General features: G+C 45.1%; 1 protein-coding gene across 1 annotated transcript in view; it reads left to right on the top strand.

The window, feature by feature from the left end:
• Positions 1-12491, top strand: part of ARRB2 (arrestin beta 2) — a 530032-nt gene that overhangs the window by 363442 nt on the left and 154099 nt on the right. The window contains exon 8 of the mRNA XM_044076297.1: positions 5389-5473. Coding sequence (XP_043932232.1) covers positions 5389-5473 — 85 coding nt within the window. The remainder of the gene's footprint in view (positions 1-5388; positions 5474-12491) is intronic.

The following is a 12491-nucleotide window of genomic DNA, read 5'->3' as shown; positions in this document are numbered from 1 at the left end:
CCGCCAGCCAAGTGAGCTTCTCCCCCTGGGACGTCCGGACCTTCTCCTTCCCGGCTCTGTTCCCCCAGCTTTTCGCCGGGGCCGGAGGAGAATGAGGCCCAGTCTCCTTCGAGGTCATCGAGGCGGCACTCCCGTCCCGCCTCGGTGGCCTCTTCCAGATCCAAGAGAAGCCTGACAGATGCAGACTTGGACCGGATAATGGGAAGATTCCTCCAGGCCCAGCTGCAGATGGGAGTGCTCCTGCCCCCCTCCCCCCTCCGGGGAGAAGCTGAACCCCTTTTTTCATCCTGATTGCTCCTTCCCTGACCCGCATTCCGGGTTTGGGGTCTACGGAGCTGAGTAGCGTCGGAGCCGGGGGAATGTCGGCGCCGATGGAGTCTGGTACTATGGCACTGACAGTGCCTTCGAGCCTGTCTGGTCCCTTTTCTTCAGATCCAGACTCTCGGAGCCAAGAGTTGAGCTTTGGATCCGAAGTGGTCAGTATACCTTTGGATCCGAGTAGGTCGGAGCATGCTGGCCTTTCGGATCCGATCGCTTAGACTCTGGACCCGATCTGCTCATCTGATCCGAGGGAGGGACTGCTCGGATCCCAGAGAGAGTGGCTCTCCTTAGGCATTCGACGTGATGGAGAGGGTTCTGTCGAGGGATTCCAGGCCCCCGGACTTAGCTACTGCTCCACCCTGCACTCCCTCGCAAATGGGCCCGACTTCCATCACCCGGCCCCAGGGACAGCCTGCTCAGACATCCCAGATCGTTCCCTTGTTGGAACAGGATGTGGTTGGTGAGGCCTCCTCGGACAGCCCCCCCGCGAGGAGGTTCCTCACAAACACAATTGCAAAAGGAGGCACTTGGACTCCCCTGAGTCCTTAACAGAGGACACGGATTTGGAGGAAGGGGAAGGTTCCCCAAGATCACCCCCCCGAAGACGTCTCATTTGGAGACATTATGGAGATGCTCAGGATCGGGGGGGGGGGGTCTGCCCCAAAGCCTACCTCGGACGAATCCGTGTTCCTGGAGGCATTTGAAGCAGGTCCATCTACCTCTTGGGTGTCCCCTCCGGCCGATCCCCTGGTAGATTTGATCACTACCAGGGCCTGGAAGGAGCCGGACACTGTGGAGCCCATCCCTAAGAGGCCCGACAGAATTCTCAGCCCCCCTCCGGACAGGTCTCACTGGTGCAAGGGAACCCCTGTAGATGCCATGCTGGTGGTGGCGGCCACCAAAAGGGGGAACTGGCCCAAGAGAGTGCCTCGGTCCATCCCCCTGACAAGAAGTCTCGGGCAATGGACCGTTTGGGGAAGTGGATGTTTGCTTCAGCCACCTTCTCCATAAGGTCGCTGAACTACATGGCACATGTCATACGGCTCCAGTGGGATCTTATTAAAGAATATGCCGGGTTGCCCCCAGAGTCCATGTCGGCAGAGGACAAACAGGTGTACTCTACGAGAATGGCCACTCTCAGGTCAATTTCCAATACCTCTATGCGGCTACTGTCCCATGCTATGGAAGGGGCCGCTAGAGCTAGCAGAGCGGGTGTCATACTAAGGCGACAGGCCTGGCTCCGCCACTGTGATTTCGCGGAACCCTTCAAGGCGTCATTCGCTAATGTCCCATTTGATGGTTCTGCCCTCTTTGGCAAGACCGTACGCGACACCTTGGTCCAGAGCAAGAGAGAGACGGGAAGACGCTGTCTGCAGTTTGAGTCCGTTTCTCTGCTCCCCAGAGGTCCTTCTCTAAGAACCAAAAGGGACAGAAGAAGATGTGGTTCCGGAAGTCTCAGCATTCCCGTTTTGCTCCGGACTCCCCGTCCTTCAGAGGCAGAGGAGGACAGGGTGGACGCCGCCCCGAGGCAGAGGGGGCCCGAAGAACTTTGGGTCCAGAGAACCATTCTCTGATCAGCCCACGCAGCAACCCTGAGAGGTTACCCGACTGCTCCACTCTGGAGGCAGTCTGGGGGCATTTCTCGAAGCACCTAGCAGCTTGGGAGTCCATCACGACAGACCGCTGGGTGCTTCGGATCATATCCAGAGGCTACGAGATTCCGTTTCTCCATTCCCCTCTCAGACCCAAGTGCCTCCCCGAAGTCCCATACGATCAGAGAGAGGCCGCAGCAGCAGAAATTCGGTAGCTGCTAGGAAAAGGAGCGATCCAGCATGTCCCCCCAGACCATTACGGATCGGACTTTTACTCCAGGTTCTTCTTGGTACCAAAAAAGACTGGGGACTTAAGACCGATACTCGACTTATTCCTCTTGAACCTGGCAATAGCCAAAGAAAAGTTCCGGATGGTCACTCTTCAATCCATTCTCCCCCTCTTGCAGGAGAACGACTGGATGTGCTCCATAGACCTCAAGGATGCGTACTACCACATCTTAATGGACAGACGATCCAGGAGGTTTCTCCGCTTCAGACTAGGAGCCAGCCATTACCAATTCAGGGTCCTCCCCTTTGGTCTCACCACTGCCCCCAGGGTGTTCACCAAGGTGTTAGCGGTGGTAGCGGCCCAGCTGAGACTCCAGGGAATTCAGGTCTTCACATACCTGGACGACTGGCTCCTGACCGCCCCCACAAGGCATCTACTCTCCACAGCCAGGAATTTCTTTCTTCGCCTAGCTCCCCAACTGGGAATCACGATCCACCCTGGAAAATCCTCCCTACTCCCGACTCAGGTCATAGATTTTATCGGAGCCAGGTTGGACACAAACCAGCTCTTAGCCTTCTTAACTCCGGACCGGATGCGATCCCTGAGACTTCACGTGCAGGCCATTCTTCACTGTCCGACCCCTCCGGCGGAACTGGTCCTGATGGCCTTAGGCTCGATGGCAGCTACCATCAATCTCCTTCCCATAGCGCGCCTAAATATGAGAATTCTGCAATGGACCCTCCAAGTCCAGTGGTCCTTCCTGCGTTATCCCCTGAGCTATCCTGTCCCTCTCAGCAGGGTTTGCAGGAGCGCCCTCTTATGGTGACTCCAGTCTCCGGACTTCCTGAAGGGGCGCCCCTTCTCTATGTCCCCTCCCCTAACCATGGTGACCACGGACGCCTCTCGCCTCGGGTGTGGGGGGCATTGTTGCGGCAGGACCGTCCAAGGCATGTGGAACCAGACTGAGACCTCACTGCATATCAATGTCCTGGAGATGAGGGCGGTGCTGTTAGCGTTGCAAGCACTTCAGAGCCTTCTTCCCTCTTCCCATCGGGACTATTGCGATCCAAATGGACAACATGTCTGTCATTTGGTATATCAAAAGGGGGAAACCAGGTCCTATCCACTTTGTCGAGAGGCCATGAGAGTTTGGAAATGGGCAATTTCCACCAACCGCTTTCTCGTAGCGATGCACATTCCGGGCCAGTCCAACATTCTAGCGGACAAACTGAGTCGCACCATCCTCTCACCGTACGAGTGGTCTCTGAATCCCAAAGTAGTTAAGCAGATCTTCTCCAAATGGGGTCAACCTGATTGCGATCTTTTCGCCTCTCCTTCAAACACGAAGTGCAACACCTTCTTCACTCTAATTCCCCCACCCGGGGAATCACCAAGAGATGCTCTGGTGCATGCTTGGCCTCCCAGTCTACTTTATGCTTACCCAACTCTTCCCTTGATGCTGAAATTTCTGCAGAAAGCCAGACGGTTGGGGAGCAAGATAATCCTCATTGCCCCATTCTGGCCTCATCAGGCATGGTTCTGTTATCTGTGGTCTCATCTAGTGAATCCTTCCTGGATTCTAGATCCTGCCCCGGATCTGATATCTCACCCCTTGGGTCTACCAACCCCGAACCTGGACAACCTCAAGCTCACTGCTTGGTTGATCCAGTTCCACTGTTAGTTCGGACTCCCGGTATCTCTTCCTCGGTCAAAGTGATCCTAGTGGCTGTTCACAAGCCGTGTACTAGGAAAGTTTATCGTAGCAAATGGAAACGTTTTTCTATTTGGGCAGAACATCAGAATCTGGATCCTTTCACAGCTCCGTTACCAGCTGTGCTGGAATTTCTATCAGAACTGTTTGAGAAAGGTGCTAGCTCTTCCACAGTCAAAGTACAGTTGGCGGCAATCATGCATTGCCACGTTGGATGTGATCTTGGCCCTTTGACCTCATCCAGTTTGTGTAAGGCCTTCTTAAAAGGCACCTTCCTACTAAGACCTCCGGTGAAGGATGTGATCCCACCTTGGGACTTATCACTGGTACTCCAGGCCTTAACGGCTTCTCCCTTTGAGCCTGCTGCCTCGGTAGATCTTAAATTCTTATCCTGGAAAACGGCTTTTCTAGTCGCGATTACTTTGGTGAAAAGGGTTTCGGAGCTTCAAGCCCTTTGTGCCAAGCCTCCGTATTTGACTTTCCACAAGGATAGGGTATTCCTCAGGACCAATCCCTGTTTTCTTCCCAAAATTGCTTCCGAGGCTAACATTAACCAGTCTATTAATTTGCCAGTCTTCTTTCCCAATTACCAAAATAAAGGTGAATACAAGTTACACTCTTTGGATGTACACAGACAGTTATAGACGTTCAGATCAGCTGTTTGTGTCCTTTGCTAAATCCAGTTTGGGGAAAGCTATTTCCAAAGTCACACTATCCAGGTGGATTTCTCAGTGTATTCACTTAGCTTATGAGAGTTCTGGCAGGCCTGCTCCTCAGGGAGTCCATGCCCATTCAACCCGGTCTGTTTCTACCTCAGCGGCCTTTCGAGCCAGAGTTTCGTTGGATGACATTTGCTGGGCTGCCACGTGGGCCTCTTCTCACACTTTTATAAACCACAATAAGTTAGATCTGGTTTCCAGAGGAAGAGCATCCTTTGGCTCCGCAGTGCTCTGGAACATCCTTCCTTAAGGGCCTCCCAAGATTCAGGTAGCTGGGGACTCTGTCCCATAGATTGATGCACAAATGAAGTTAACTACTTCAGATTAAGAAGTTATGTACTCACCATAACGTTCCATCTGAGTAGGTAAACTTCATTTGTCAGCAGCCGTCCTTCCCTCCGTTCCCCTGTCCTCTTTGGATGTTCTTGATATTCCTGCTTCACGGTAGATTGTGCCCAATTTACCCTAGACTGGTGGTAATTGCAAGCCTTGCTTTTAGACAAACTCGATCTGAGGTCAGGTAGGGATGGCAGTTATGGGTAAGGGGGAGGAGCTTGGAGCTTGGATCTTAGCTGTTGGAAACTGCCGGCTCGGATCCAATATGGATCCGATAACCCATAGGTTGCTGACAAATGAAGTTTACCTACTCAGATGGAACGTTATGGTGAGTACATAACTTCTTATTTTGAGTGATTATTTTCATTTTTAATGTTCTGATGTACATAGTACTTTCACACATTTGTTTTGAATATTGCCATTCTCATATTTTGATCAAGGTAAAACACAGATTTAAATTTGTTTCTTTATGCCTTTCAGCTGTACTACCATGGAGAAGCAATTAACGTCAATGTGCATGTTACAAACAACTCAACAAAGACTGTGAAAAAGACCAAAATATCAGGTGAGTTCCCCTAATAATTTCATGTGGCATGAATAGCAGGTGTGGACAGTACTTTAACTCATAGTTCATGGAACTAGATGTAGTAGAAATGTCAGAAAGGGAAACATTCTCAGTAACATACAGCTCTTTAGATAAGAGATGGGTTCTCATGCAAAATAGTAAAGCTTCACCCCCTGCCTTGTTTGAGGTATAGATACTTTAGGTCTTGTCATATTTCCCTTTAACCAGAGCCATTGTAATTACCAGTCCAAGTGGTTTTACATCTTTCTTTTGCTGGGTGCATTCTCTCTGTCTGGACCAATGGCCTTTTACATGGAAGACCTGTAGTTACCTCACATTTGATCAGTGCATGTAGTCATGGGTACACAAAACCCCATTATGTTGGCATAAAGATGTAGCAGTGTGCTACGGTAAGGCACTGTTTTTTTTTCCCACTTAAAGCTCGAGTTTAAGAAGCTGTCATACCTTGTCCATGAAAAGAAATGTTTCATAGGCATTATTTATGGGTTATTTCAATTCATTCTGTAGTAGGAGCCTGTCCGGAATATATGGATGAGGAATGCCTTAGACTGATTTTTAAAAAAGTATGCTGTTTGCTTAATGAACAGTAAGATCACATGTATAAAGATTTTGAAATTAGTGTAGCTAAATCAAGCAAATCATGTGATATGGTGCTGAAAATTAAGAAAGGAAATTATGTACAAATGATTTATTGGTATAATTCTTCCAGTAAAGGAGCTGAACATGTTAAAGAAATGCATTGGAATGTTTTATTTAGTAGCAAATAACTAACTGAAGCTTTTGGTTCTCTTCCAGCCTAAATTAATAGAGGAGGTGTATACGAGATTTTAAGACAAATGGGTGATGTTAATGAAGGCTGAAATGAAACTAGATTGTGCCGTAGCTATATTACATATAATGAATTAAAACTGAGGTGCTCTTTCACCTTGAAAATTTTACTTTAATGAATATGCTTAGTGTAGTGTTAGTGGAGGAATATTATTTGCATAGCAGTGTGAATGTAAAAAACAATCTAAGCTGTGTGTGAATTTTAAAAAACTAAATTGATAAAGCAGAGCAACTTATATAATGGTTAACAGAACACAACTCTGCTACTTGAAAAGGGTCATGTGATTGCTGGCCTTTTAGACATTTTAAGGAGTGTTAAGTAGGTGGTAATTTTAAAATAAATATTAAGACTAAAGTACTTGCTGAACTTGAGTAAGAAGTGATTTTAGAAATTATTAAAAAAGAGCAGCTACAGCTAACAGCAGATTTGTATGAAAGTTCACCCTAAATGGAAAAGGGTTAAACAGGGATGCCTTTGTGAAAATCTTGATTAATTAATGGGTATCAAACAGTGATCTTCTCAGTGTTTAAAATGAAGCTTAAAGAAGAAACATCTGTTTAAAAGCTAGCTTTGTTTTGTTTTTTTTAATTGTTAAAACGTTTATTTATGCATTTATATTAAAAATGGCTGGTCATTATTCTTTATATTTAAAAAAAATTACATAATGCTGACCCCAGCTAGCCTGTCAGAAAAAAGCATTACTGGCAAACTGGGCACAGTTCTAACTTTTAAAATCACCAAAGTGTAATTAAACTACAAAATTCTACAAACTCCAGCATACCACTTAATATAATAGTAAAATATATTGAAGCATTAACTAACTACAATAAAAAAGAGGAAAATGTACTGCACAATTGTAGTAGAAAACTACTCGAGATGCTCCTTTCATAAAATATTAAGCAAACTACCCAAAGTCCTATTCAGTAGAAATTTGGGCAATCAACATAGCCCATTGACGTCAATGGAAAATACTACATCAGCCTTCACAGAAAACCATAAATTGTACAGTCTGGGTATAATGTCTTGTAGTCTAGGATTGGGAAACACTGCTGCCTCTCAATATTTGTTCCCTTAACCTACAGTACAAGATGTATTGAGTATCATGTAACACGTGCAAGCAAGTTCCCAATTTATCACCACACTGTGCATTAAAATGTGTACCATCTGACTGTGTGTGTGAGCCATACTGTTAGTATAACAAGGCATATTAATATAGCCCCATTTCATTCAGAAAAATAAATACAACTTTACAAACCACACACTTTCAAAAAAAACTGTAAATCAGACCCTTAGAAGTGTAAGTTAAAATTGGAATGGAAAAAAGTTAAATGAAAATCATAACCCCAACCTACCAGACAGAAAATGACATTACCAACAAAATGAACCCAGTAGTAAACATCTGCACTAAATAAGATCATTTGCTTAACTACAATTCTAAATATCTACAGTAAATAAGAGTAATGTAATGGGCTTAACTAAGGTATAAAATGAACATTTGAATTTCGCTTTCAAAAGAGATATTTTTTTCTCTATAAAGTAATTCCACAAAATTAACTGACACTGTTAAAAGCTATGAGAGAACTACAGTGAAAACCACCACCAAGATGGCTTCACAAAAACAAAACTCTGTAAATCTGTAGTTAACAGCATAGACAGTTGCCACATCCCTTTGAAATTAACGCAAAATAACAATTTGTTTGTTTATGTCTTTCGGCTTTTCCCGGTTAGGGGTCGCCACAGCGGAACTCCAGTCCGCTAATGTTTGGTAGTGGATTTTTACGTACCGGGTTACCAGCCCTGACGCACAACCTTCAACGAAGGCACGCCCCATTCACGTATGCCTCCACACAGAAGACGCTGTAGCTGAGAATCAAACGGGACAACGTCTTACTGTGAGGTGACAATGCTACCGCAGCACCACCATATAAACATAGTATATAAGGCTCTGGTTTGTATGATACATGCAATGTATTGGAATGCAGGATTAGAATATTCTATTTCTCCCTAAATCTTGCAGTACAGGCACTTTTCATGCATCACACACTTGACTATCGCTTATTCTGTATTTCATGCTTTTTTCCCTCCTTGTTTCACAGGTTTAGAGAAAACAACCTGCAATTGCATTGCAGGCCACTCCTGCTCTTCACCCCATGGCCTTTGTCCTTTACCCCCTGCCCACCAATCCCTTGCTTTTCCTGAAGTCAGGTCCCCACTGCTGAGTGTAACTTTGCCTAGCCCTCTGGCAAAAGGTATGCAGGTGTTTGGAATATATTCCTTCAGTGGTGCTGTCAAGTGTCATGTGTTAGCAATGGTTAATTCTACTTGTGGTTCATCATTTTAATGATTATTACTTCTAGGTTATTATCTTCCTCATCTCTGCATAAGCACAGGACCCTTTCAGCAGATAGGATATGAAGGAATAAAATCTGTGAACTAGGTAAGCCAACTTGGGTACAAGTCTCCTTTCAGGGTGACTTGGGAAGCAGTGTCTGGTTACATGATTTATCCCTAGTCACATTGGGGGCTGGGGTAATCACTAATACACAAATATTCCACAATCAGACACATAAATGCTTATAGGGTCTAAGTAATTTAGCAAAGCATCTAGGCTTACCTTTCAACATCTTAACTCAAGAAATCTGACCAAAACCTACATAATGGGGGGACAAAGGCCCAAAAATAGGGACAGATTTTAAATATTGCTCTTATAAGCTTAGAAAGGTGTAGAATAACAGGATTTGAGTTAGAGTGCATTTTCTGAAAGCCATAAAATCTGAAACTCAAATGTATGTCATTATTTGGTGAATTCAGGCTTCAGTGATTTGCCAGACAACTGCAAATTTTATGAGGAACAGACCAAAAATATGTGGCAAAAATCTGGACAGTTGAGAGCTATGCACCTAGGCATTCTATATCTAGCAAGATTTCCTATGAGTCATGGTGCTGAAATGCACTTTAGACCATTGGATCCTAGCTGCACCCCCCCCCCCATTATTTACCTAGCTTGTCCTGGTGTCCTTCTGTAATGTGCCCCTCTTCTAAAGGCCACCTTTATGTTACTTGTTCACAGCCTAGCCATATGTGGTCTTTTGTTAGCAAGTTAGCTGACTGGGTAAGTGTTGAGATCTGAGGTAAGAAGATAATCCTTCATGGCAATTGCAAAGGGGTTTCCCAGTGGGAGTGCATCAGGGGCATCTTGTCTGTTGCTGTTTCTAGCAATTGCCCTTCACATCTATACATATTTATCTTTTAAGCCAGAAAACCTCATTTCTACCTACAGTATTTAACTGCAGGAAGAAATATTTTCTTTAAGATCTAAAACTGGTATAAAGTATTCCTTATCATTGTCACATGCAGCAGGAGCCTGCAATACGGGGAGGGGTAATGCTCAGTCTCCTCTTTTAAGAGCTGCCTCAGGCCTCTTACTTCACCATCTGCTATTCTTTTCTCTAATGGGCTTTCTCCACTGTCTTGGCCATTATACCCTCTACATTCCTGTTTTCCTTCCTTTTCATTCTGAATCTTCTGAACAGTAACTGACAAGCTGTGCACAAGACCCAGTGTTATCTTTATAGTCTTTAGAGGTGATCTAGTCCTCATACTGTCACCTGCAGGATCATCATCTTTCCTCCCCACTTCTGGCATACATACCACTTGTTCTTCATTCTCCATATGTGGAGCTCCATTTGTTTCTACATGCTCTATGCTCTCAGTCTAGGAGCTGTCTGTACTTGGAACAATATTTATGGATTTTCCACATATTTCCTTCTGATTTGATCCTTCTCCTTGTATTCTTATGTTTGTTTTTTTAGCACATTCAGTTGCTGTCTGATTTTTGTCTGCTTCTGACTTGATTTCCATTCCTGTTTGACACTGAAATGCTTCTGCCAAACTGAGAAGAGATGTCATCTTAGACTACTACTTCTCATGTTTTAAAACGTTTTTGCTGTGTTTGGATCTGATGAGGTGAGCAGATATGTATATAGTCCTGCAGCTGCAGGTCTGTACACAAAATCAATTTCGAGGAGCCCCATGCCTATTTTGATTAAGGAGTATACAGTCTAGGTGTACACTGATTTCTGTGTATCTTTTGATAAGCATGAAGCACTTTTCCCAGTGGGAGTGCATCAGGGTTCAGGTCTGAGCACACTGCTGTTCATACTGGTGATGGACTGAATACATTAGCAAATGGGTTGGAAGGGACAGATTAACAAAGTTGCTGTAAGTAGACAGTGTGGCTTTACAACCCGACTCTAACCAAGAACTTTGGCAAAGGATAGGGGAAAGAAATTCAAAACTGAAGGCACAGGGGATGAAACTGTACAGATAAGACAATTGTAATGGCAGCAAATAGGGGAAATCATAAGAAGCTGAGAAATGAGATGAAGTGAAAATAGTGGAACAGGTTAACAGCATCAAATATCTGGAAGGGGTGGTTGAAGACAAGGGAAGTCTGAATGAAGAGGTCTGAGCTAGAATCAGAGGGGCTGCAGCAAACTGACACAGGGACTCGGGTGTAGTGCATGACAAAAGAATGCCAAAGAAGCTGAAAATTAAGGTGTACAAAGCAGTGGTGCGACCAGTACTACTATATGGCACAGAAACCTGGATAGTAAAGGAAGAGCAGTTGAGGAAGCTAGAGGGGATGGAGCTGAAAGTGCCTGAGAGGGATGGTGGGATGTACACTGTGGGACAGAAAAATAAATATGAACATAAGAGCAGAAACCAAACTAGGTTCATTCGCAGAAAAGGTTAAAGAGAACAGATTACGGTGGTACAGGCATATGTGCAGAAAAGAATATAATCTGCTGAAGAAGATTTGGGACAAACAAGAAGCCAAGAGGAAACTAGGGCATCCAGCAAAGAGATGGATGGATTGTGCTAGAAAAAAAAGACCTGCGACAATCAAGCATGAGTGTTAAATAAGGTAGGAGAGTGGTATTGAATAGAGAGAGATGACAACAGTTGACATGACACCCTGGCCCCATGTAGAAAATGGAAAATGGTGGGGTGGTTGATGGTGGTGGTGATGAAGCATGGATGCCCACACCCCACCACCACCCCCAACTAAGGAAACCACAGTAAAAACCTTTTCTAAAACAAACTTCACCTTACTTAAGACAGAGGTGGTAAGTTTCACAGCCCCCACTCTAAAGAATAATGCTGCCCAAGATGCAGAAACCTTTACAAATGCACTCTATGAGCACCTACAAGGATACATGAATCGTGCCATCCCTAGCAAAACCAAGACTCCTCTAAGAGAAGGATACCAGTTTGGTGGACCCCTGCAGTAAACAGGTTATACAATAGTAGGATGAGACTAGTTCAGAAAAAAAGCAAATCCCAAGAAGGAAAGACATCCCTGATCAGTATCAGTAAGAAACTAAGGTCTCTCATGAAATCATCCAAGGCTAACTTCGAAAGAAAAATAGCCAAGGATTCAAAAGATAACCACAAAGCCTTCTTTAGCTATGTTAAGAATCCAAGTGGCATCTTGCAGATGTGCACTGAACTAGTGCAAAATAGCACAAAATATTACTGAACCTACTGATATTGCCAACATCCTGGCAGATAGATTCAGTGCAAACTTCACCCCCCTCTCCCCTCCAAAAGGGCCCACAACAATACCGGAAAAGTGTAGTGTCCCAAAAACCACAGATGCACAGATGAAAACAGCCCTTTCAAAAGCCAAAAACACAGCGTCAATGGGACAAGTTGGTGTCCCAGGCTGCGTCTTGTACGAACTACAGAACGAACTAACCCCTCACCTAAACACGCTGTTCAACCTCAGCCTCTCCACAGGCTATGTGCCCATAGAATTGCACACATTAATGGTTATTCCTCTCCACAAAGGAGGGGCCACAACTGACCCTGGTAACTATCGCCCCATAAGCCTGACTAGCCTGGTCTGCAAGGCTATGGAGTGCATCATCATGGAACTCATTGTCAAAGACATTGGGAACCTCCAAACACTTGACCCGAGCCAGTTCGGCTTTAAGGGCAGATCATGCCTACTAAACCTGGTTGACTTCTTCGAGACATGTCACCAAGGCCATAGATGAGGGAAAGGTGGTTCACACAGCCTACCTTGACTTCGCCAAGGTTTTTGACACCATTCCCCACTCGGGTATTACATAAAAACTCACCAGCCTGAACATAAACCCCTAT

This window comes from Protopterus annectens, chromosome 7.part0 (genome assembly GCF_019279795.1).
Source record: "Protopterus annectens isolate FY-2018-M chromosome 7.part0, PAN1.0, whole genome shotgun sequence".
Taxonomy (NCBI): Eukaryota; Metazoa; Chordata; order Ceratodontiformes; family Protopteridae; genus Protopterus; species Protopterus annectens.
The sequence above is the reverse complement of the archived record's forward strand: the minus strand, read 5'-3'. Positions and strand labels throughout refer to the sequence as shown.